The following is a 26,879-nucleotide window of genomic DNA, read 5'->3' as shown; positions in this document are numbered from 1 at the left end:
ATTTACATTGGGTCTGGAACGGGCTATTTAGCTCAGATCTCTTTTAACCCTAAATACATCAAGACTAGTACATTTAGAAGACTTGAGATGGAGACGGATCTCTTAAGAAACTATTTTCCATTTCCAGTGTGTGTTCTTTCTCACCATATGGCAGGGAATTTGCGAGAGCAGCGTAAAAGGTAACACAGCTAGCTCACATTTTCTTACTTCTTGTTGCCAATTAATACTGGAAGGCAGTCAATCATCGTTGTAACTCTTAAGATGAGGTTGTGATTTTTGCCAGACAGTGGAGGCTTAACAGTTTTGGTCTTACTGTGTTATAATTAGATAAAGGATTCATTAATATCTTCTCCATGATGAACACGACGGTATTTGTAAATGATGGAGAAAATGTAGATTTGATTGTTGAGTACGAAGCCTACCCCAGACCTGAGCACCAGCAGTGGATATATATGAACATGACATCTACCAACAAATGGGAAGATTATCCCATGTCTGAGAGCGAAAGCAATATCAGGTAAGACCTGGGCTCTGTAGATTCCTCGTGTCCTCCATCTGCTACTTGTCTGATTTTGTCCCATTATTGCATGACATAGCTAAGGAAGCTAGGGCTGTCTCTGTTATTGTTTCCCTATGCCAGTTCTAAGGTGTGAATTTAGAGCTCATTTACTAGCTTAGATTTTTCCACTGAAAGCTACTGCTCTCCCACTTGAGCCACAGCTCCACTACCATCTTTTGGCTTACAAATTTGTGATGAATCTCACAGGCATTTCTTCCCATATTGGCTTCAGACCTTAATCCTCAGATCTCAACTTCCTGAGTAGCTAGAATGAGCCAATAGCATCAGGCCTGGAAGTAGTTACTTCTTAAATCTTCATCTGCATAATCTTTTTTTCCTTTGTATGCAGACAGACGAGAGAAAGAAAATCTCTACCTCAGTTTTCTCATTTGTAAAATGGGAGTAGTTCACTCTTAAGAGTTCTGAGGATAGCCGCCCCGCCCCCCCACAAATGGCTCAACATATATATGTAGGATATAATAAATAAAATTAGAGAAAAAGAAGTTTCTTAAGTCTTAAACTAGGATTATTGACTAACTTTGAGCCACACAGTGAAGTCAAGTGCCTTTATGTTGGAACTCTTATTTGATCCTCAAAACAATATAATAGTAACAATAATACTTTTTGAGATGGGGTCTCAATGTGTAAACCGGGCTATTCTCAAACTCCTAAGTGCTGGGATCACAGGCAGGTCACCACCATGTTTGGCTAGTAGTAAATAAATACATTATGGATAGTGAACATGCCTTTCCTTCTGTCAGGGCCAGTTGTGAGTGCCTTATATATCATTTTAATCCTCATAAACGGTATATAGAGATGCTCAATTCCCCCATTTTTACAGAAAAAGAAACGACAAAGGGATGAAGAAAATTGACCGAGGTGAGATGACTCATGAGGAGCAGGTGTCTGGATAGAGTTGGGTAGAGTCAGGAGCCCTTGATTATTGAAAGAATGTGGGTGAGATAGGACAGTGCTTTGTGCTGAGAACTGAGGGTAGGTGGAAAATGATGAATTTGGGGAGTGACTGAGTGAAGAGAAAGGAGAAAACTGAAAATGCTCTTAGGTTCAGTCTTGAGAATGTTGACTGGAATGTCCAAGTAAGAGGCATCTTGGGCCAAGTTCCATGAAACAAGGAATCTAGGCTCAGGGGATAGGTGAAGGATACAAGTAAAAGGTGTATGTATTGGGAGATGACCTTTGAATGCTCCACACTCTGGGCTTATGTACTCCCCATCACGGTTACTCATGGTCCACAGACCTTGAAGGCTACTGATATCTAAGTCAGTCTCAGTGTGCAGGGCAGTCAGTCTTTGACAGAAAGTTGCATAAGATATGAGCAGTTCCCACAGCAAGGCTCATGAGGAGATGGGATAGCAGAATGCAGAGCATACAAGGCACAAAACAGAGATACTGGCACTAGAGATTAGGGCTGGAAAGTTAGGAGCAAACAGCAGGTAGTTCGCAGCGAGTATGGCTGTCCTCTGGTGAGGAGAGAGTGGCATGTGCACTCCATTTGGGGAGAGTTGTTCGAGGGCTGCAGGCATGCACATCAGAGCACATGTCAGGGATTTGCTTGAGATTGGATCACATGCAGTCACTAATATAGTAGATTCTGGGAAAAGAATTCAGTGGGATAGAAGAAATCTCAGCAGATTGTGGGACCCCCAGAAACAGGTATGGTGGTGGTGAAGTAGATAATTCTGAAAGTGCTAAAGAATCCCCATGGTGAGATGGACATACAAATGTAGGGGTTTATCCAGGTAGGGGAAGTTGAGGATACCCACAGAGGGAGACTGAGAAAACAGTGTGGGCAGAGGGAAGTGGTCACAAGGATGGCCCATGAGGGCAAAAGCAGGGGCCACCAGCTCTGAGGTCACCTGCTTGCTTAGCTGGCCTTTCCACAATTCTATTCTCATGGGGCAGGCATTTGTCTCAGATCAACTGTGTGTGCATTTTTTATATGAATTTTGTTACTGCTGAATTCAGTAAGTTACGTTTCTTTTCAGATATGCACGTAATTCTAGATAGATGTGTAAGAAGGACAGGCCTTGTCTACTAGAGGTTGATTATCATCTTTTCTTTGTAGATATGTGAGCAAACTTCATCTAACCAGATTAAAAGGGACCGAGGGAGGCACCTACAAATTTCTTGTGTCCAACTCTGATGTCAATGCTTCTGTGCTCTTTAGTGTTTATGTGAACAGTAAGTAAAATGTGGAGTTCCTTCCTTATCTTCATATACATATTTATTATTTCATGTCGAAGCTCCTGTCTATAACAGCTGCACAACTGTGTATCTTGTGTACTGTGTAAATAATGTTTCATGATAATTTGACCTTTACAAAGGTTTGGTGGTTAGAGTCAAACCAGATCCCTTGTCCTACATTTCAATGGCCACATGACCTCAAATGTGGCACAAATTCTAGAGACTGTCTCTAAAGTAAACAGGGGCCGTCAGTGCTGAAGAATAACAGTTGTTTGAAGGACAGTAGACTATTATGGATTGATGAAGTACAAAAGCAGATGTTGAGAAGGATCTGGGTTTGGGAAGTACATGGGAAATACGATATGATTACAGCACTGTAATAGAACTTTCTTTTCCCACTATTAACATTTATTAGATTGTTCTCCCTTTTAAGATTGATGCACGTGAATCTAGCTGATGGGTCTTTCCTGAGAAATGGGAATTGTAGATGCACAGCAAGTAGTTTAGGGGACAGATGGTTATGTTCATGGAACCCGCAATGCTGAGTCCTGTATTGCTGTAGTCACCTACCTCTCACCCAACAACTACTTAGAGAAAGGCTAATGCCTGAGCTCCTGCTCAGGTTTTGACTAAGTGAGCTTCCTCCTGGCTCTGCTCTGTATTTGCAAAGGAGGCTGGGCCCATCTCTACTGTACCAGCCTTATCAGAGACCACATGGCTCAGTAAATGACTATCAGACAGAATTGGTAATGGTTGACAAGCAGTGTGGGGACTAGGATTCACCAAAGAACATTTCCCTTCAGAACTAAAGAACAGGTCTGAGTGTTTTCTGTGCATTGGCCACAAAGATAGTTGTGGGAATACAGGCTGGGGCCTCTGCCCCATCCTGAATTTTCCACCTGCTGTGATTTCACACAGGACTCTTCATCTGAGGCTGCAGGGCAGCCAGGGTGATGAGTGAGTAGTCCATTCCACTTACAAACAGGGAAGAGAAACAGCTAAGAAATGACCATCTGGACAGGAGTTTTGATTGCTCATCTAGAAAGGTTTGTTTTTTTCACTATGTCAGCATTTCCAGCATTATGCTTCCTGAATATAATGTTAATATGAATTTAGATTTAGAAAGGGTTGATGGGCTCGGATTTAGAAAGTGTTGATAGCTCAGTGACAGTGTTTGCCTGGCAGGTGCAACACTCTGGGTTCAATACCCAGTATCGTTAAGAAATAAAAGGGTCACATGCTTATAATTAAAGATACAGTTTTTATTAACAACCTTTCCTGAATTCTTAATAGGTTCTTCACTTCCCCTGGAGCAGATTCTGAGATACAGAGAATTATCCTAAAGTTATTTGACTCCAAACTATTCCTTTCCAAGGGAAATCTTAATTAATATTACTCAGACAGTTTTGATTATTTGATGTCTCATTGGCCCTCAATTCAAACAGTTCTAGATTAATTCAGATGTTAATCAAAGATGCTTACTATTACTATACATGGGTAAAATTAGCTACTTCTGAAAAATCTTAATATTCAACTAATTTAAGAGGTGACTGTAGACAAATCAATATCCTTGCAAACACAATATGCAACTGGCTTGTATAAAACTTTATTTGGAGTGTCATAGGGTAGTAAGACTTGGTAATCTATGGCAGAGAACACCTCCACACAAAGACTTTCAATTTGCTGTGGATCAAGATGTCTGGAAAATACAGTAAAAACCAATCACTATAGAAAAGAAATAAACAGATATATACAATACTAGTATGCGCCTTGTTATTTACTCATCTCCCCAGATGTAGAAGTCACTGTCAAATCAGCCCTTCCAAATATTGCCTTGGTTTGCAGGCCTTTCTTTCCTGTGGCTCGAGGATGGCAGATCATGAGGATATGCTGTTCTCCACATAGCTGACCTCGAGAAGCTGGGCCACTGGGGATTTTATAAAGTCAGGTGCTTTGTGTTCAGTTCTATCTCTCCTTTGTCTTCTCTTTTGCCAGTTTGTGATCTTTCAGTTTGTTATGTGACATTGATGATAGAAGGGTGTTTTTGACTTTTGGAGGGAGGTGCGGGGCGGGGTGGGGGAGGGGAGGACTGCCATCATCTTACTTACAAGGCTAGTTTGCTATTGGACAGGTCTCTTGTAATCACTTCTGCTGGGGAACTCATGCTTATCTGAAACCGGGTAAAATAAGTCATTAGTGTCTAAAATGATCCCTGTTAGAAAGAGGCCGTTTCTGAAATCTGCTGTGACTCTCCTGCGGTTGAGCTCCTGCTTCATCACACCAAGGATACAGAACAGGATAAAGTAGACTCTGCCCACTGAGGCTGAGCTGCTCTACAAGGCTTTGTTCTAATGGGTTTGGTACAGGTTCTAAAGCTATTTTTTTCACTTCCCTAGCCCATTGGGATGCCAAGTATTTTGATAGAGCCGTGTGTGTGTGTGTGTGTGTGTGTGTGTGTGTGTGTGTGTGTTCATGTTTATTTGTGTGTTGTACACATATTTGTATATATGTACTAGAACTTGAACTCAGGGCCTGGGCATTGTCCCTTAGTTTGTTCACTGAAGGTGGTTGCTCTCTACCATATCAGCCACAGCTGCACTTCTAGCTTTTTGTTGGTTAATTAAAGATAATTACAGGTGTGAGGTGACTCACACCTGTAATCCTAGCTACTCAGAGGTTGAGATCTGAGGATAGTGGTTCAAAGCCAGCCCAGATACTAAAGTCGGTGGGACTCTTACCTTAAGTAACCACCAGAAAACAGGAGTGGCACTGTGGCTCAAGGGGTAGGGCGGTAGCCTTGAGATGAGGAGCTTAGGACAACACCCAGGCCCAGTAATCCTCATGGACTCCAGTAATCCTCAGATTGCTAGGACTACAGGCATGAGCCAGTGGCAGGCCAGCAAGCTGGCATTTTTCTGTGAATTGTCTGCTGCTTATGAATCATCTCCTAGTCTCTGTATAGTTACAGTTAGCTCATTTTATTGGTTTAAAAAAGTTGTTGTTGTTGTTGGTTGCTTTCTTAGATTGAAAAAAAAGCATCCAAGTCTATAGCGTTATGGATGAGGATTTTTTTTTTAATACTGAACTTTCAAAATCAACAGCTTAAACCATGTTTTAAAACATTGAGCACTGTGTTTATTTTAGCTGAAGCAGTTACGCAGAAGTCTACTGGATGGCTTATTCTGTAAATCACCTTCCCAAGGGAGAAAGGAATTAGGTTCCGTGAAGATGTGAATTAATAAAAGTCAAGATAATAAATGCATAGGGTTAACACAGAAATTTAAACTACTAGTGACACTGATACGTAATTGCTTAATAGATTTAGTTGTAAGAAATGCCAATAAAAATGCCCTTGATTTGAGATGGTTTAATGTTTGGTGGTTGAAAAATCCATTTGTTTTGATAATTCCATAATGTAGGTTTCCGACTTCAATATATTGAGTGTGAGAGACTGGGGAGGAGGGGCTTATCACTTACAAATCAGACTTTTAAAATATTATGGCCCGATCTTTAATGTTAAGAGAACAATTAACCATGTAACATATTAAACCCATACATGTTTTAGTACTGTTTATAGTTTCTCTAACCAGACCATGGTTTACATGAGCCAGTGATATTCACAGTGGTTTCAGTGGCCAAGAGCTGGAACACATTTTCTGTCATGGAGTTCCATAGAGGAAACTGGCGGGCATTCTCACGCATAAAGTGAAACAGTCAGTGTTCACTGAATTTGCATTACTGTAATTGTTATTGGAAGTGCTTACCCAAGTCGTGCATAGAAATAAATTTCCAACTTCTACAAACACTGATACTGATGATTTCTTTCCCTTACAAAAAGTAAAGGAAAATAGAGTTCTAAAAACTTTACCACAAAATAATTCCTTCGTAGGTAATGACTTTCTCAAATTCCTGTCCATGTCGTAGACAATAGCACCATCAAGACGACAAGGTAGGCTATGCTAGTTACTTAGGTCCTGTGCTTTCTTTGGTTACAGCAAATGTCATCCAAAAAGGTTTATTACCAGACCCAAGACAGTGATGTATGTATATATATATATGTGGTTGTGGGGCTTGAACTTGGCCTGGGTGCTGTTTGTGAGCTCTTCAGCTCAAGGCTACCACTCTACCCTTGAGCCAAGTCCCACTTCCCTGTTTTCTAGAGGTTAATTGGAGATAAGAATCTCAGGTCCTTTTTCTTTTGTGTCTGGGCTGGCTTTGAACCTTGATCCTCAGATTTCAGCCTTTTGAGTAGCTAGGATTACAGGTGTGAACCACGGCGCCAAACCTGGCTTTCTATCCATTATTTTTTGAGTAAATAAGAAAACTTCAAGCTGGGGCAGTAAAGTTTATGAGATTTTTTTTTTTTTTGCCAACCAGAAATGGAACAAGTGGTGGAGCACTAGCCCCTCAGGAACAGTGTTTAGGCCCTGGGTTTAAGCCCCAGGATTGGAACACACATAAATTTAAAGAAAGAAAAAAAAAAAAGGAAAAAGGGAGGGAAGGAAGTTATTATTGCTAGGGTAAATCAGTTATTTTTTAAGCATTTCCAATGTTTTTTTGTTTTTTTTTTTTCCAAAGGAGCCAGTAACCTTCAAACCTCCAACATTTTCAAATCAGTATTATGAGTTCAACAGATGAGAGAAATTATTTAAGGTCATAAATGCATTTCTTTTCTTCTTCAGCCAGTCCCCGGGCTTGAACTCCAGGCCTGACCATGGGCTTTCCCAAGGCTAGAGCTCTACCACTTGAGCCACAGCACCATTTCCAGCTTTTTCTGTGTACGTGGTACTGAGGAATTGAACCCAGGTCTTCATACATGCTAGGCAGACACTCTACCACTAGGCCAAACTCCTGAACCTTATAAATACATTTCTGTCTGAAAGTTTTATCTTTCAGTGGACAAGCCTTAGCCAGTTACACAGTTGCTGTAGTCCACAGATAGGAGTGGAAAGGTAGATGTTGAGCACTAAAAGGTTTGCCTTTCTTCTTTGCCTTATGGAATAGATCAAAGATCAAAGAACCCGGATTGACTGCTGTACTGCATGAAATTAACTCAGATGTCATCAATTTCATTCTATTTATGGACAGGTATTAACAGGGAGTTGAGAAACAATTTAAGGAAATGTTAAATAATGTATTATACCTAAATCATTGCATCTTATAATTAACATCCTGCCTGGGGTTACCGATTATTTATAGATTATACAGTACAGCTAAATCAGCCAAAGGAATAAGTCACCCAGAATGAGACCTTTGATAAGAAAGTTCACCTCTGAACACATTTACAAAGTCTGTGTATTTTGGGTCGTATTCAAGTTTACTTACAGATGATTGAACCAACTCTAAGGAGGGACCCCACTGTCAGTGCGATGGCCCATATTTTCCAAAAGTGTAGGTAGACTTGTGAAACCTGCTCATGTGGATGCTTTCAGACTGCCTGTCAGCCATCTGGGTCCTCCACCTGGCTGGAAGCTCAGAGACCTTCTCCAAGCTGGAACACTGTAGTGGCTGGCTTAACCCTAAAGACTACAGCTCAGGTGGGGGCTTTTAGCCCACTGTACTCTTGAAGATGGTCCTAAAGAATCAAGGAGCGTGCAGTTACTAGAACTTGGCCCTTTGAAAAATATACCACTTCTTCTCCTGTAGGTTCATTCATTCATTCATTCATTCAGTGCTAGGGATTGTGTATACAAAAGTGCTGAAGTATCCGGATCCCTCTATTTTTTTTTTTTTTGCCTGTCCTGGGCTTGAATCAAGGGCCTGAGCACTGTACTTGGGTTTTCTCAAGGCTAGAGCTCTACCACTTGAACCACAGTACCACTTCTGGCTTTTTTCTATGTATATGGTACTGAGAAATTGAACCTGTGTCTTGGTGCATGCTAGGCAAGCACTCTACCACTAGGCCAAACTCCTGGCCCCCTCTATTTCTATTTTTAAAAGCCTAGCCAAACTACTCAGGAGCCTGAGATTTGAGGATCATAGTTGGAAGCCTACCCAGGCAGGAAAGACTTATGTCCAGTTAACCAGTGAAAAGCTGAACGTGGAGCTGTGACTCAAGCGGTAGAATACAAGCCTTGCTAAGGGACAGCATCAAGGCCCTCAAGAAAAAAAAAAAGGCTCTGAATTCAAGCCCCAGGACCTATCCATAAGGGGCAGGAGAGGGGAGAGGGAAATGGGAACCAAAACATGAGAAAGGGTGTCAAGGTTTGTGAAGTAATGCACCTTCTCTCTGGTGAATATAATGTAACCCTTCTATTAATTACAATAAAAAATATATGGGAAGAAAAGAAAGGAAAACAGGTAGAATCATGAAAGTGATGGATGTCCAAACCATGCTGTGTTTGTCTTGAGGCTGAAATTTTTAAATTTCTCTATGAATTTTTGCTTATGAAGTTTGTCTTTTAGCATTTACCCCATTAGGTAGCTTTTATTCGACTCAACTATGCATCAAATCTTTGAAATTCCTGTACTTTAAATAAGGCTGGTGCTCACTAGAATCTGAACTTTGATGTATTATGCTCTACCACTTGAGCCAAGCTCCCAACCCATTCTCTTTTGCTTCTGAGAATTCAAGCTGGGGCTCCCATGGTAAGTAGAATGGAGTGGGGTATATACAAACATTTGTACCTGGGTGATGTACAATGGAGATGCTACTCAATAAGGCAGCTTACTCAGGGAATCTTGATCACTTCATTACAAGTGTTTTTTTTTTTAATTTATAAACATGAAGTCATAGTTTTTTATAATTGGGCTTTTGTTTATTTTTGTTTTGCATTGAGTAACATATACTGTATCTTCCCAGTCTTCTTTTTTTTTTTTCCTTTTGCCAGTCCTGAGGCTTGAACTTGGGATCTGGGCACGTTCCTTATCTTTTTTGCTCAGTGTTCGTGCTCTACCATTTGAGCTACAGCTCAACTCACAGCCTTTTAGTACTCAATTATAGTTAAGATTGTCACAGACTGGGCCGAGAGTTTGGCCTAGTGGTTGAAGTGCTTGCCTAGCATGCATGAAGACCCGGGTTCGATTTCTCGGCACCATATACATAGAAAAAAGCCGGAAGTGGTGCTGAGGCTCAAGTGGTAGAGCTCTAGCCTTGAGAAAGTCCAAGGACAGTGCTCAGGCCCTGAGCTCAAGCCCAGGACTGGCAAAAAAAAAAAAAAAGATTGTCACAGACTTTCCTGCCCAGCCATGCTTTCAACCATGATCCTCAGATCTCAGCCTCCTGAGCATCTAGGATTATAGACATGAGATACTGGCACTTAGCCAGTATCGTGTTCTTGTCTAAATTTCCAAAATCCCATTAGCTCCTATTGATGCAGCTTTGAGACATGACAGAACAAGGCAGAATTCTGAAATGATGTGACAGTTTTCAAAGAAACCTGTCAGATGATTTTTTTAATGTTTATAATTATCGTGTTATCGTGTTTAATCTCAAATGAATGACCTTGCGTGAGTGCCTGCAAGTTAGTAAGGTTATCCTCTGTCATTACCTTCCATTCTTTCTGTGCCTGCTCTCAGGACAGTTCTAAGTAGAAAAATCACTCTCTGATGGTTTTAGGATAGCAATTCACCTAGGTAAATAGTTGCTTATTTTTTTGCATCTTTTAATAGGTAGTGTGTTTTTCCTTATTGAGCATATGGATAGTGTTTGAATTCTTTATTTCCCCTTCTTGTCTTGAAATGGCTTTATTTTTTTTAACTTCTCAAATTGATTGGGAATTAATACTTTTTTTAAAGTGTGACTTCTTATAAAGACTCTGTAGATGCAAGAATGGATATAGATGTTTTAAACTGGTAAATAAAAGACATTGACACAGATTTTAACGTAGAACTTTGGTTCCCTTCTTGTCTGAAAAATGAAATTAGCAGACGTATCTCTCACCCCCCCCCCAAAGTGTTGACATCATTATTTTCCTCCATATTTCATGAGGAAATAGATCTTGTGGGGTGTGTGATGTTAGGGGCTGGGCCTCAGGTTGTACTACTACAAGGAATTTCATACAGTGTATAACAAGCAGGGGTGAGCTTGTAGATGTGTTACTAATGGGGAGATTGAAGTTGAACCTCTTAGGAGAGAGCAGAGTTCGGCCTTGTATGCAAAGGCCCTTTGCTGCTGAGTAGATTTTAGAGATGCAGGAGAACCAGCTTGTCTGAACTTTTCCAACACCATAAGCAATCCCTTTGTATTGCAGAATTACCATTTGAGGGAAATTTTGTCTTTTCAGTTGAGCTAGGTGTGTTTTTTTTTTAACATCAAATTAGCTCCCTTTATTTGTAAGTGTATGCAGGGTCACCTATAATTCAATGGAAATTTAGATGACTCCAGGAATAGACACGTAATGTTTCTGTGGGCACTGTGTCAATACCCTTCTCCACTTCTGAATGACTGGTACAATGAATTAGCTACTTTATAGGGTAGAGAAGTAGCATTTTATCCCCTGCCCAAAGACCTTGACCATACGTGGATTGTATGGTGAGTAAGCCCAGAGCCCCTGCTTGTGTTTAGGCCATACCACAGCACCGGACTTATTAAATGAACACAGTGGTTCTGGCTTTCTCCAGGTATAGACGTTTTTTTCCACCTTATCTAAATTCAGTCTACTAACTGAATTTAGTAGAAGATAAACCCACTAACTAAGGATTTTTATGTTTTGAGTAGTGGGGAGAATCAGAAAGATGTTATGGAAAAATGAATACATTTCAAATTTTGCTGTACAAGTAAAAGAAAAAGTGAAAGCTTAAGATTAGGGTTACTATATTTTTGTTTTGGTTTGTTGAGGTAGGGTGTCACTATAGCTGGCCCTGAACTCATGATTTTCTTGGTTTATCATCTTGAATGCTGAGATTAAAGCCATGAGCTACCATACCTTGACTTATAGTTAAAGGTATATTTGAAGGCAGTCACGGTCATTTGTTCAGGTAATATCTATGGCTTCATTTGTCCCCTAGTTCTAAAAGAGACCTAAAGTAGGCAAGTCCCACGTGTTTACCCGAAATGTTGCCTCTACAGAAAATGTTTTCAGAGCTGACTCCTAATTGGGAATATTATCTAATCAGGACAACACCTTTGTTTGTTTGTTTTCTTTCTTTTGTATGTGAGTGGGGGGGGGGGTGTGAGTACGTGCACATTCATGTGTGTGGGTGCAGGTTCTCGAGTTTGACCTCAGGGCCTAGGCCCTGTCCCTGAACTTCGTTTGTTCAAGGTTAGCACTCTACCACTTCCTTTTCTTTAAATTTTTCTTTTTCACTGTTGCTAGTACGCACAGTTTGAACTCAGAACATCCGGTTCACTCAGCTTGCTTGCTTGGCTGGTGCTCTACCACTTAAGCCATGCTTCCAGTCTAAATTTTGTTGGTTGTTTTGAAGATGGAGTCTCCCAGACTTTTCTGCCTGGGTTGGTTTTAAATTTCTATCCTTCAAGTCTTATCTTCGTGAATACCTAGAATTTTCCCATGAGCCACCTGTGCCTGGCTTTTTTTCTTTAAAAAACACTTGGTTAAAAACATTTGGGTGAAGAAAACCATGATTGAAGTTTTATTTGTTAAATAAACATCTGTGTAAACCCACACACCAATTTCCAGAAAACACTGTGTGTCTCAAACTTCAATTCTGGAGATTTCCTCAAGAGTATATTATTTCGGGAACATGGCCTAGTGGTAGAATGCTTGCCTAGCATGCATGAAGCTGTGGGTTCAATTCCTCGGTACCACATACACAGAAAAAGCCAGAAGTGTTGCTGTGGTTCAAGGATAGACTGCTATCCTTGAGAAAGCCCAAGGACAGTGCCCAGGCCCTGAGTTCAAACCCTAGGACTGGTGCAAAAAAAAAATAATAAAGTATAATATTTTGTTTTTTAAAAAGTTAGATTGAGTTATTTTATGAGTCTATTTAAGCTGATCAATTGATTTATAGTACTGAGGTTTGAATCCAGGTCCTCTTGTTTGCTAGGCAAGCACCTTACCACTTGAGCCATACCTCCAGCCTCCACCTCAGTTTCTTAGTTCTCTATTATAACCATGTTAAGAGCTGGAATGGAGGTTTCACTCAGGTCTAAACCAGGATAGTGAGAAATCACTGAAGTGCTGTTACACCAGCATTCTACTCCAGCAAAGCCTGGAATTGTAAAAACAGAAATTGATCCTCTGATTGCTCTCCATTTAGTCTTTTATTATTTGGAGCCTCAAGTCTGTATTCTTTGTCCTGCTGATTATAGAGTGTGGGCAGATGTACATTTATAGCAGGAGTCAGTTAAGGTGGACCGGGCAAGAGAAGAGCTATTCTCAAAAATGCTTCCCCACACAGAGATAAACCAAGGACTTCCCCTACTAGTCATGCTGCACGCCCTCAGCTGCCAGCTCTTGTTGTCTGTGCTGAGTTCTTAAAATTCATTTTGTTCCTGCATTCCACATGGACCTGATGGTGGTAGAAAGAATATTTTTCAAGATCACAAATCTGTGGGTTAAATCAGTGACTGTTTAGGATTTTAATTGCGTGAACAACAAATTCTCAGTTGAGTCACTGGTACAAGCTGATCAATGTTAGAGACATCAGAATGACACAAGTCTCCAGTGCTTTGAGAGGAGAAAATGGCTATTTTTTAAATCTCCCTAGGAAACGCATAACTTATATACCTTTTAGGCTTATCTAAAACCTCCAACTTGGGGGGAATTAGAGAATGTGTCATTTGGTATACTGGTTGTTACAGAATATCTGAGAAACAGCAGCTCAGATTAACCTGGAGAATTGGGGGAAGAGTATGTATCTTTAGCAGTAAAATGCATATTTAATGCCGTTCATGGGCATTGAGCCACTTATAAAATGAAGATGAGCTCAGGTTTTCATTTTTAGGCATCAGATTTCTACCTAGCTCATTCTTTTTATGCATTAAACATTTTCCTAATGCAACATGCCATGGACTGAGCTAGTGTAACAACCTTTGCAGAATGAGATGTCATACCACTCCCACTGGGGAAAGGCCAGGATGGAGGGTAAAGCAAAGAACCAGGTCCTCACAAATACCGTCTTGTGACACCTTTAGTGCTGATGTCTTTTGAAATGTCACTGTCTCTCCTGCCTTAGTCTAGGCCTGGTCCAGATGGTGTTCCTTGAAAATGCTCTTAAAAAGCACATTGGTGGATCAGATCCTGAGCCTATTGAGATTCTGTAGAGGGGCTTCCAGAATCTTCACTGAGCTACATCTCTCAGGATGTCTGGCACATATGGAAAGTTTTAAGGTTCTTTAAGGCTCACCAGGACAAAAGTGGCTCAACCAGCCTCAGGTTATGATCCACCTGGAATAATGGCTTTAAGAACAACTGCCTAATTAAGCAGCACACAGGAACAAGTAGGTCAGCCAGACAGACTGCACCATGGCTGGGCACCGTTGTTGTGTAACTGCTACCAGGTGTCATGCTGCAAGGCTTGGATCTTTGACTACTTGTCACCAAAGTGAAATGTACTTGGTTATGTAATTTTGAACTCTTCCAATTTTCTAATTGAAAAGTATTTTATAGGTACATCTTGGGGTATGTATGCATTGTAAAGTGAAATTAGAAAACAAACCCCAAATAATTTTTTAAAAAATTACTTAGAGGGGCCGGGAGTTTGGCCTAGTGGTAGAGTGCTTGCCTAGCATGCACAAAGACCCAGGTTCAATTCCTCGGTACCACATACACAGGAAAAAGCCGGAAGTGGTGCTGAGGCTCAAGTGGTAGAGCTCTAGCCTTGAGAAATCCCAAGGACAGAGCTCAGTCCCTGAGCTCAAGCCCAGGACTGGCACAAAAAAAAAAATCACCTAGAAACATTCTTATGACTCCAGAAGACCATTGTCAGCATTTTGCAATATCTCTTCAACTTTCAAATGTCTTCCTTATACAGAATTTAGGTCCATTAAAAGTCCATCTGTGGTATTAAATCTCCTGTCCAAATATCTATGCTGTTGTGTATAGACTTGGGGCACATTATTAATCTCAGAATGAAAAAAGAATGGACATGTCTTAACATATATATGAATTTCTTGGGGCCATCAGTTGCAAGAACAGTAGAAATGTATCCCCTAGGAAAGTCACCATTATGCTATTCTAGCTCTCTTCTTTTGATTCTTAAGTCAGTGCTTTTGGAATTTTAGAGACTTATTCACTGATTAGACTATCCTCCCTTCTTTCCCTTCTGCCACCATCTTAAAATGCCAGGATCTTGGAAAAGACCCTAGCTGTACGAAGTATATCCCTAGACTGGGGTAGGATCTGTGGGGGGCGGGGTGGGGGAGGCATGTGCTCTTGGTCCAATATTAGGTCCTGGGCACTGTATCTTCACTTTTTTGCTAGCACTCTACCACTTGAGCTACAACTCCACTTCTGGCTTTACTGGTTAATTGGCAATAAGAATCTTGTGGGCCTTCCTTTGTGGGCTGGCTTTAGAGCTTTGATGCTCAGATTTCAGCCTCTCAAGTAGCTAGGATTATAGGTGTGAGACACTGGCACCTGGCACTTTTGGAATCTTATTAATTCATCAGCTCTGCTATGTTTCTGCAGTCAGAGGTACAGACAATAAGACATGTTTCCTGGTCTTGAGAACATATAGTCTGATGGAGAGAGCAACCTAAGATCTAGCACAACAGTCATTGCTGCTAAATGCCATGAAAACAAGGAGAGAAGAGAGATCAACTGATATGGCATGGGAGAAAATTGGGTATTGCTTAGAAATAGAGGTGACATTTAAGCTGAGTCCAGAGAGACTCACCGTATGGCACCTATAGTCTCCAGCAAAATAACATTCTCCTAAGAGTCTACTGTTTTTCTGTGTGTTATGTCCTACTTTTCAGCCTGATCACACAGTTGCCCATGATAATTAAATGAAACTTGCCAGATGGATATTTTTGCAAGATGATGGCTCGTCTTCTTGCTCTATTTGTGAACGCTGGCATTGGATCCAAGCTCTCAAGGATGCTCCTACCTTGAGATGGCTTTGGAGAGTCACTCTTGTGTGTGTGTGTCTGCCAGTTGGCCTGCCCATCAGCATGACCAGGTTGAGTGACAGGTGGGTGTGTCATGCATGTGGACACTCCTGATCCCTGCCAACTCATTTGCCTCTAGGGAGGTAAGGTGCTGAGATGTAGTTCTGCAAAGATGCCACTTACCAATGTTAGCTTTCTCTGGGGAAATAACTGTCCCGTGTTTCTAATCTATTTTTCATTCTCACCACATCTATTTCTTTTATCAGTTGCAACATAATTGATGTAAAATTGCCTATGTATCAGATTAAAGCACACACATATTATCACATTATTTTAAAGAAGTAATTTTCAGATCACTGAATGGCAGTGGCAGATACAGTTAACTTAATCTGTAGAGAACTCATTTAACCAAAGAGGGTGGGTACTCCAATTAGTAAAGAATTATTGAATTAGTAATAAAAATTAGCAATAAGTATATCTTCTTTTTGATACTGGGGTTGGAACTCAGAGCTTCATGCTTGCTAGGCAGAAGCTTTGCCATGGAGCCATACCTCTAGCCATAGTGCTACATTTGTGCAAGTCATTCTTAGCTCTTTCTATGCCCCAACTCATTTAATTATCTCATCACCTCTTGGAAATGGCTATCATTACTATTCCCATTTTACCCATGCAGAAACAAATTCTGCAACTTAACCAAGGGTAGAGAACTGGTAAAGGTGGTCCACACACACATAGCCTTTATAGTTGTGAACTCATTTCTGGGTTCACCTCCAAGTTTGCAGGCAAACACCACAGCATCTCTGTCCTCAAGATGCTTTTGGTAGCTTATTCTCAAAGTGTATGAAATCTTCAAGTACATTGCCATTAAAAGCAACAAACACAAGCTCGTCTTCCTTTTACTTTAGAAATAATCTCTGGAATTTGAATTGGTTGAATATCAATTGACTATTCTAGTTATACTGAAATGTCAAATTAGATCTTTCCTGCTGATACAATTTATGTTTTTGCTGATTCTACCCAGACTCTAAATATATGTGTGAATATAATTTTTGGCTGATTTTGTCTTATAATTTTCTGACTGCATTTTGCATTTGGAATAAAGGTCTGGAGTTAAAAGCCCATATTGTCACTTACTGTCATATGCTAGCTTCCCTATAAATATAATGATTCAGCTCTTTATGAATACTACTCCTCCTGCTCCCTAAAAAGAGAGATGGGATTTTCTTTTTCTGGTAACAATTCCTAATTTCATCCCCACAATAACTAGAGATCCCCTTAAGAGTCTATCAAACAGAATTTCCACCTTTAGAACAATTGGAATGTTAGCATCTTCACCTGAAGCAGTCTCTCAGACTTCCCATCTCTGGAAGCAAAACCTAGACAGGAGGTCTTTTGACCTCTCCTTAAGAGACATCACAAACCCCCCATGTGTGTAACGAGAATGATGGATGTGAGCATCTTCCTTGGCTAGATCCTCAGTTCACCTCTCTGTTTCTTCCATATGTTGGTTCAGATTCTCCCCTTGCAATACTGTTCTCTCTTACAGCTTCTAGAAAGTTCTAAGGATGGGAGAAATGAGAGAGAATTAGAGCAGTTCTCACGGAGGCTTTTCAGGAGTCTGACATGGCCACTTCTCTTTTTCCTACAGCAAAACCAGAAATCGTGACGTATGGCAGGTCCACGAATGACATGCTCCAGTGTGTGGCAGAGGGATTCCCAGAGCCCACAATAGATTGGTATTTTTGTGTAGGAGTGGAGCAGAGGTGAGATGATTATTTTTGGCACTGCTTAAAATGCAGAAATCCATTTGGTTGGATTTCAAATGTGTGTTGAGATTTTTTTTTTGTTTTTAAAAATGCTTTGTTTTGATTATTATTTTTCTGTCCATGTGGCTTTTCAGAGCAGGAGATAATGTCTATATTTTCCCTGGTAGACATTAATTTTGTTTGCCGAAAAATGATTACTGAATGACTTCTCTGTTTGGGTGGTTATCTTTTTTGGATTTATCATACAATTTTTAGCCTGCAGGTAGATAAAGCAATTTTCCAGGACAGAGTAATTAGATTTCCATTGTATACACAGGAGGCAATGTGTGTGGGAAATGTGATTGTAGTTATCATGAAAAAAAATTACCTTAGAAGTTAATTGCCAAGTTACCAAAAAGTAATGATCATACAATTATAACATACATATGGTGCTGGTAAGTGGCAGGTTGTAAAAGGGTTTTCTCCTTGATGAGGTACCCAGCCCCCCACAAACAGGGACCATCTGATACTATGTCACTTTTCCCTCACAGCCTACACTTAAGCCTTAAATTGTCCTCTCCTATTACCTAAAGATGAAAACAGAGTCAATTTTGCTGGTTTTTGTTTTTGTTTTTAATATCTCAAATGCACTTTTATGGTCCACCCTTAAAAGCTCAGTTTAACATCACAACCCAATAGTAAGGTTGTTAGTGGAAATTTTATTTTTCGTGAACTAAACCTTTCTATGACAACACATCAGATGAGGTTACGAGGATTATTGTTCTAGTCTGAGCTTTAGTGGAATGTTCCTTGTGGGGAATCATGAATCATGGGGGCTGTAGGGGGCGTGTAAGACCCCCCCAGCAGTAAGCAGATCCCAGTGATAATAGTATTGCATTCAGTAAATATTTGGGGAGCCAAATATGTGCCAGATGCGGATCCAGAGAACACTGTGCTCAATTCTTTGCCTCTCTGTATTCTCTACAGAGTGGACAAATTGCAGGTAAGATCAACAATCAACAACTAGTATCTGTAGGTATGTGTTAAGAAGGGAAAGGGAAGTGGCCAGGAGTTGGGTATTTGGGAGTCTGGTTCTCAGATCTTCCCAGTAGTAATGCCATGTGGTACATTATCAGACCATATGATGGTACTTCCCTGCTTACAGCCCAGAGTCTTGGGGCACAATTTTTTTGTGTGTGCTTTCATGTCCTCACCCAAGATACTTAAGATTTGGGGTTATTTTAAGAGCCAGTTGTGTGCAAAGATGTATCTGTGGCACTGTTTATGTCTAGGCCTTTCAATAACCCAGCAGTATTGCCATCTCCATGTACAGCTATGGAAACTGCGTCTTGAGGAGATGACATAACCAAGCCTAAACAAAGAGACTAGGCCAATTTTAGTTTTTATTCAAACCCCAGACCTCCTCTCTGTTCTATGTGGTGCTTTTCTTGCCCCTAAAACCCCACAAAGTTGTCTTCATCAGTTTGGGGATCATCAAAGGGGATTTGTATTGATGATGAATTCTAACTGTGCTGACAGCATGCCAGATGCTAGGTGTTTCATGTATTTAGTTTCCCACTGTAAGCAGGCACCTTTGTGCTCTTCCCCCTAGGTGTTCTGTCCCTGTTCCACCCATGGACGTGCACATTCAGAACTCATCCAAGCCACCATTTGGAAAACTAACGGTTAAGAGTTTCATAGACTCTAGTGCATTCCGACACAATGGCACAGTGGAGTGTAAGGCTTACAACGAAGTGGGCAAGACCTCTGCTTACTTTAACTTTGCATTTAAAGGTAACAACAAAGGTATATTTCTTTTTAATCCAATTTAAGGGGATGTTTAGGCTGTGTCTACCATATCCATCATGACATTACATCCATTCCAACATTGGCCATGTCGTTTCTAGTAATGCCTGTAGCTCACCAACCATGCTGTCATCAGATTCATTCTGTTTGGTATTAGAGATGTATGTTTTGTTAATCATTTTAACCACTTTGCCTTGCTTACTTTATCCATGCATGTGTGTAAGTCCTTCTATAACTATACTTATAACTGTTTCCATTCAAAGAGGGTAGAAAGTTTGAAGAGGACATACTTTACCTGTGTCCCAACCACAATTAGAACATTTTCAAATTAAATTTTAATTTTTAGTGATTTGGAATGAGTTAACATTGCTAGATAACCATACCTAAAAATTATACCATTTTTTTAATGTAATCATGTTAGTCAGCAGTGCCTTCTTTATTTTGGCTCTTTTTCTCCTCATTTCTTTCTTTTTCTTTTTTGTAATGCTGGAGATAAAAAACCAAGATGCTGGAAAGCTGAGCTCTCAAGCCAACAGATTACTTCTTTACGATGTATTTTCTGAGTGATCAACTCTCCTCATAATATATATGAAATCATTCTTGAGGACAAATGGATGAATTGGTTTAAATTCAAAAGCCAAAAGAAGGGCATTTCAGTTTCTAGGCCTTGGTTTTTGTGGTGTGTGTGTGTCTTCAGTTTTTGAGTAATGAGAAGACGAATGTTAACGTTATGTTATTGAAAGAGACACTTTAAATTTTTTTTGTTTGGAAAGACATTTATGAAATTTGAAGAAGTCAGGAGTGCAAAACAAAGCAGGAACAAAAGCCCATAAATCACCAATATAATAAGTTGTTTTGGTTTTTTTTTTATAAAGAATTTGAGAATAGCAAAAGGGGTGACAGTGACCAGGATGCATTGTATTCATAAACTGCTTTGTTAAATGGCAACTCCTTTGTACAACTACTTAAAGATACTAGACTAGAAAAAGAAGGAATTTAGAGTACCGACGCCAAACATAAAATTTTGCATATACCGTAGACCTCATATAGTTTTTGTCGGTAATCTGGCTTCAAATTATATTGTTAAAAGCTTCATTTTCTAACCAAGAATAAGACATAGCTAAGATAAGGACCTAAAAACTCATAGCTATGTCTGTTGGGTCTGTCGGGATGCGGCTATCACCAACGTCCTATCCTGCTAATAGTCTGTGACTTCCCCACTTCTCTTTCCTTTTAGAACAAATCCATTCACACACTCTGTTCACGCCCTTGCTGATTGGTTTTGTGATCACGGCTGGCCTGATGTGTATCGTTGTCATGATTCTCACCTACAAATATTTACAGGTAACCATTGATTAGCTGTGTCTTCCAATCCTCCAGTGCCATGGCCACTACTGTGGCATTCATTATTAAATGGTGATCTGTCTTTCCTTTTCTCCTCCAGAAACCCATGTATGAAGTACAATGGAAGGTTGTCGAGGAGATAAATGGAAACAATTATGTTTACATAGACCCAACACAACTTCCTTACGATCACAAATGGGAGTTTCCCAGAAACAGGCTGAGTTTTGGTCAGTATAAAGCAGGGGCTTTCCACACAGCACTTTTGTGTACATGTAACAATGATTTTAGGGAACCCCAAGGCTTCCTTTGTTTCATTCCACCTGAAACAAAGAAGTGGTTTTTTGTTGTTTTTCTTTTCCTTGTGAAATTGCACAGAAACTGATATGTTTGGCACAGAACACACACAACAGGGAAATGTCTTTAAAGAAGACACGTTTGCCGTTAATCCTTTTGTTGATCCTGCAATGTTCCAATGTTCTTTCTGTGGTTAATCCTTTTATTGATCCTGCAATGTTCCTGTGTTCCTTCTGCCCCACATCTTACCTAGATTTCTTCTTTTCTAAAGGGAAGACCTTGGGTGCTGGTGCCTTCGGAAAGGTTGTTGAGGCCACTGCTTATGGCTTAATCAAGTCAGATGCAGCCATGACTGTCGCTGTGAAGATGCTCAAACGTAAGTGGTTCCCATAGGCCAGTACCTTCACACACACTTGTTTGCATTTGTCCACTTGGGATTTAGTTTTTTAATGGGTTTGCTTTAACTGGGTTAATATTAGATGTAAGATGCTAAAATAAGATGTTTCCACTTTTAGCAAGTGCCCATTTAACAGAGCGAGAAGCCCTCATGTCTGAACTGAAAGTCCTGAGCTACCTTGGCAACCATGTGAATATTGTGAATCTTCTTGGTGCATGTACCATTGGAGGTGAGCCCAGATCCAGATGCCATCTTACTATCTCGTAGGTTGTCAAAAGAGGAACTTAAAAAAATAGGACTTGAAAAATGGTTGATTATTAATTGCATGCTAGATTTTTATCCACATTTTCATTGTCTTTTAGTGGATCTTATTTTCCTACTTGTTCTTAACCTAATGGAGATGATCATTTCTGTGAGTTTTTATCATTTGTTGATGTGTTCCAACCTTTCACACTCTCCCCTTTAGTTATTTGAAAGGTATTATTTCATAAACTATAGTAACCCTACTGAGCATTTGACCCCTACCCCCACCCCCACCACCTATGATTGGCACTCATATCTACCCTCTCAATCTCTCACTTCCCATCCTAGCCTCAAGTGACCTGGATTCTATGCTCTAGGTTCATAAGGTCAGCTCATTTTGGCTTCTACAAATGAGTACAAGAACATATAACATTGGTCTCTTTGCTTGCCCACTGGTTACCCTGAGTTGATCGTGACAGATTGTGTACACATACCAAATTACAACACTTACACCTGCTAAAAAAAGGACAAGCACTAGATGTCAATTTAAAAGGGGAAGTTTAGGGTTAAAGGAGTGCCCAAATAGATGAATTGATGAACTAAAAGAAACGTATTTAAAATTTTACACCCTAGGGAGAGGAATAGCCCAGAATATGAGCTTGTCATATATCATTGACAACACTGACCTCTTAAATATCTCATTTTAATCAGAAGACTTTTCTTGTCCTGCAAGCTTTCTATATTGCTGGGTCATCATCAGTCACTCGGGAGCAGATGAGCTTGTGTCCTATATCGCTGAATGTAGGCCCTTAGGCCTCCTGCTTGTCCAGTATATACCAAATGAAGCAAGCCTTTCACTCAGTAAAAGTACATTTCCAATTGTGAAGCCTTCACTAAGGTTCCTGTCAAGCATGTCTGCAGAATGCACTTGGGTATAAAGGAACAAAGATGTGTGAGAGGAGCTGTTGCTGGAGATTCCCAGGGAAGTTGACCATTTTACACAGTATCTATTAAAACAGTCTCATCAATGGGGCTTTACCCTATCATGAATTGTTCCTAAGACAGTTCCCACCATGGCAATTAGTTGCCTGTTCATTTCAGAACTGCAGTTTTTAAACTTTCATTAGCAGTAGAACTCTTTTTGACTAGTAGTGTTCAGAATGCAGGTCATTTGGGGTTTTGCCACTTCCTAATCTGGTCTCACCTGGCTGTTCCATGTGGTTTATTTTCCTGTGCTACAGTTTTGGCTCTTCCTTTCCATAATAACATTACAGAGAGGACATGAAACTCTTCTGAATCAAAGGATCCACATAGGAAGCTTGATAATAGTAGATCCTTGAAAGCAGCAACTTGTGTCTGTAAAATCAGCAGTCAATCCTGGCCCCAGAGTCTCATGTTATTTAGAAATTCAGATAGAAAGCGAATGGCTTGTTTTATTTTAATATACATAATACTACTTTTTTTTTGGATGAGTGCTGTTAATAGACAGAATTATATTAGGACTAAGAAGGCTTACTTAGCTACTGAAGCTGAATGTTAACAGCCTAGATCACCCTAGGGTATTTTTTTTTTTAACAAGAGATAGGATTAGCTAGAGTATATTTTGCCTCTTTTAATTTTTTCCCTTTTATCCTTGTAGGGCCCACCCTGGTCATTACAGAATATTGTTGCTATGGAGATCTTTTGAATTTTTTGAGGCGAAAACGTGATTCGTTTATTTGCTCAAAGCAGGAAGATCAGGCTGAGGCAGCACTGTATAAGAACCTTCTGCATTCAAAGGAGTCTTCCTGGTAAGGCTGATTTGCATAAGGAGTCTCTGTTGACAGGCAGTTCTTGGGGTCATAAAGGTTCGCAATCAAGGCTGATTCTTTAAAAACTGAGCTGAGGTACTCTGAAGTGAGAAATCAGAATTATTAGACTATTTAAATGTGATTAACTGTTTAGAAAGTTCAAATCACATTTTTGAAGAGTCAAATTGTGGTAAACTTAGGTTTTTGGCTAATTTTTTTTAAGGCATGCTTAGATTTTTTTTTTCACGTCTTAGTTGCATGCATTGGCATGAATTGTGTGCCAGTTTTAACATTTTTTTTTAATCACAGTTCTATTCTTTTTCTGTATATGTGTGTATGTGTGTTAGTACAAGGACTTGAACTCAGGCCTTGCACTCTTGCCTAGCTTTTTTACTCAAGGCTGGTGCTGTACCTTATGAGCCACATCTCCAATTCTGGCTTTTTGCTGGTTAATTGGAGATAAGTGTCTCAGATTTGTCTGCCTGGGCTGACATTGAATTACTGTGCTCAGATCTCCGTCTCCTGAGAAGCTAGGATTACAAGCATAAGCCACCTGTGCCCTGCTATCACAGTTCCGTTCTTGTGTATATTTCTGTTAGTACTGCTGAGATGAGTGCTGTAGGTATCTGTACAATGCAACTATTTATAGGAAACATGCCAAAGGCTGTCAGATTGGCACTGTAAAGTCCTTTAAAAGATTTTCAGCAGATGTTTCTTTCGGTCTGGTTTCCTTCATTTAATATGATTTTTTTTTCCAAGTCTTTCCATTTCCTTACAAATGGGGCAGTGACATTCTTTCTAATGGCAGCATGGTGTGTAAATACACCGTATCTTCATGATCCATTCATCTACTGAGGGGTATCTGGGTTGGTTCCATATCTTAGCTATGGTGAATAATGCTGCAGTGAACATAGTGGTGCTGGTAGGTTTGGTATGGCTTTGTTTCTAGATATTTGGGTAGATGATTGATTTCCACATTGACATTTATCTTCTGATTTATTCCTGAGTGTCAGGCTCCCTCTTAATTAAAAATAATAAAATAAAAGCCTGAACCTGATAGCTGGTATTATCCAATTATCTATGCCATTTTGAATTTGAAAGATGGATAAGGAGCAAATTCCAAATTCCTTTAAGGAGAAGTAATTTGATTTACAAACAGAATGGAAGTCATCTCTGTCATACCTTGCTTGTGTTTTCTCTCCATATACTCTTGAACTCTACCACTTACGAAGTCATCTCTGTCATACTTTGCTTGTGTTTTTTCTCCATATGCTCTTAAACTCTTATCACTTAGGCTTCATTCTTAGGTGGGCACCAGTGGTTGAAACCACTGGTACTAATGATTCCAGAAGTTTTGATCTGAGGATCAAGGGTCAGAGCCATTCTGGGCAGATAAATCTAAGAGATTCTTCATCTTCATTAACCAGTAAGAAGCCAGGAGTGGAGCTGTAGCTAAAGTGGTAGAATACCAACCTTGAGTAACAAAGCTGAGCAAGAAGGCAAGGCCGTGAGTTTAAGCCTCAATCTTGTTACAAAAAGAACAAGACTTTCCAGCATCATCTAACTAGATTGAAATTATAACCGGGTCCAGTCCATTGTACTTAGCATTGCTACCCCATGTGATGGGCTTTAAATGCCCTTTAACATGTTTACTGTGTGGGGCTGGGGGTATCCTCAGTGATACAGCATGTGCTCAGCATGTTTAAGGTCCTGGGTTCCATCACCAATACCAACAAATGAAATTAACCTTATGTCTCCCATGTTTGGGGATAGTCAGACTTTGTCTCCTGAGCTCATAATTCCAGGCTCTTCAGAGACTTCAGTAAATATCTTTGAAGAGCATTTATTCCCTAAAGTGTTTTGTTTTGTTTTGTTTTTCTGCCTTTGGCTAAAGTTGAATAAAGCCCCAGATGAAGCCCTTCATCTTTCTTTCAGCCCAATAAACTAGTAGAGTATGGTAAGTACTTCAAAACCTTATTAGTGTCTCCTGGGCATATCTATGCTCTGGCCCCTGGGGTCATTTTTGTTGTTGTTATGATGTGACCCTGTCTATATTTTTTAACTTTCTGAAATGATGTCCTGAATTGTTCTGTCCTGTGTGGTGTTCCTTACGCTTTGGGATCCCATATGGGTTTGAAGCCACCAGCACAGTCTGAAGGAGGTTGTTGTCATGGTGTTTCTATGCTAATCAGAAGCAGGAAGTACTAGAAATCTTGAAGAGTCTCCAGCCAAATGTTACAGATTCAAGAGGTCCAGATGGTTCAGAAAATCATCCAAATTATTGGTGTTTATTTGAACCAAACTTGATTTTTTTTTTAAACCTTCTTCCATCCGTTGCTATATGTTAGCGATTTCTCTGATGACACATCTTGGAAACTCTGGTCTCTGTGGGGGCTCATTTAGAGTTTGGACTAATGAAGGATGTTTGTGGCTGTTTCCTATTGATTTCATCATTTGTACAGCATTTCTCCACCATTACAATTTTTTGAATTTTTTTGGTGTTAGTACTGGGGTTTGAACTCAGGGCCTTGTGGCTCTTGTTTGTTTGTTTATTTGGTTGGTTTCTTTCTGCTCAAGGCCCACTGCTTGAGCTATAGCTTCACTTCTAACGTTTTACTGTTTGACTGGAGATAGGTGTCTAACCCGGGCTGGATTCAAATCATGATGTTTGATCTCAGTCAAGTGGAAAGCTATGATTGCTAGCATAAATCATCAGTGCCCATCAGTTAGGACCCTTCTAGCCTGAGTAATTGGCTAGCTTGAGTAACTGAATTATAATATTACTAATAAAAAACATTTTATTCAAATGCTGCATTGCATTTCTTTTCTCAAATAAAACCAGTGCATTAGGTGACAAAGTGGACAAGAGATGACCTTCTCCCATTAGTGGCTCCTTTCTCCAATTTCTGGTCCATTCAGTCTTAACTTTTGGTGCTTTATGTCTTTCTCAGCAATGATAGTACCAATGAGTACATGGATATGAAGCCTGGCGTTTCCTATGTTGTCCCAACCAAAGCTGACAAAAGGAGATCTGCAAGAATAGGTAGGTCCCTATCAAGTGATAAAAGCTACTTTACTTACATCTTAGCAAATACATACTCAATAGCAGTTAGATTTTGGAAGTGTGTATTTGGGGTTAGAACATCGTTCTCTGTAGATGGGATTTGGGAAATGGATCTGCTGTCCCAATGTGGGGCACGTCACATCAGGGAAATGGGCTCATTTCCAGGTTTGGGGACTCAACCTGCCTGTCACCTGGTTGGAAGGCTTGGCTTTAAGGCTACCTCTGGGATTGGCCCCACCACCCTCTCGGACAGCACCTATCTCCCCTTGCCCTGCCCACCTTGATGCTGATAGGCTCCTGCATCCTATACTAACTCATTGTATTTTCCCAATAAACGAGAGTCTTTGCCTTGATGAGTCTCCCTGGCGCATCTGATTGTCCTCCCTCCGGCAAGGGAGGGCTGGGTGCAGGCAGCCAGTCAGCCCTTTCCTTTCTCGGCCTTGTCTTAGTCGGGGCATGTTCTCTCTATCCCTCTTG

At 40.2% G+C, this 26,879-nt stretch overlaps 1 protein-coding gene across 1 annotated transcript in view; it reads left to right on the top strand.

Moving 5' to 3' along the window:
* The window catches only part of Kit (KIT proto-oncogene, receptor tyrosine kinase), an 83,459-nt gene that overhangs the window by 47,492 nt on the left and 9,088 nt on the right, over nt 1-26,879 (top strand). Inside the window, exons 6-15 of the mRNA XM_090343586.1 lie at nt 328-517; nt 2,646-2,761; nt 17,368-17,482; nt 19,077-19,258; nt 20,508-20,614; nt 20,715-20,841; nt 21,180-21,284; nt 21,424-21,534; nt 23,188-23,338; nt 26,290-26,381. Of these exons, the coding sequence (XP_090199712.1) occupies nt 328-517; nt 2,646-2,761; nt 17,368-17,482; nt 19,077-19,258; nt 20,508-20,614; nt 20,715-20,841; nt 21,180-21,284; nt 21,424-21,534; nt 23,188-23,338; nt 26,290-26,381 (1,296 nt within the window). The remainder of the gene's footprint in view (nt 1-327; nt 518-2,645; nt 2,762-17,367; nt 17,483-19,076; nt 19,259-20,507; nt 20,615-20,714; nt 20,842-21,179; nt 21,285-21,423; nt 21,535-23,187; nt 23,339-26,289; nt 26,382-26,879) is intronic.

Source organism: Megascapheus bottae, chromosome 13, assembly GCF_031878675.1.
Source record: "Megascapheus bottae isolate mThoBot1 chromosome 13, mThoBot2.hap1, whole genome shotgun sequence".
Classification (NCBI taxonomy): Eukaryota; Metazoa; Chordata; class Mammalia; order Rodentia; family Geomyidae; genus Megascapheus; species Megascapheus bottae.
Note: the sequence above shows the minus strand (reverse complement) of the source record. Positions and strands in the feature narration are given on the sequence as shown.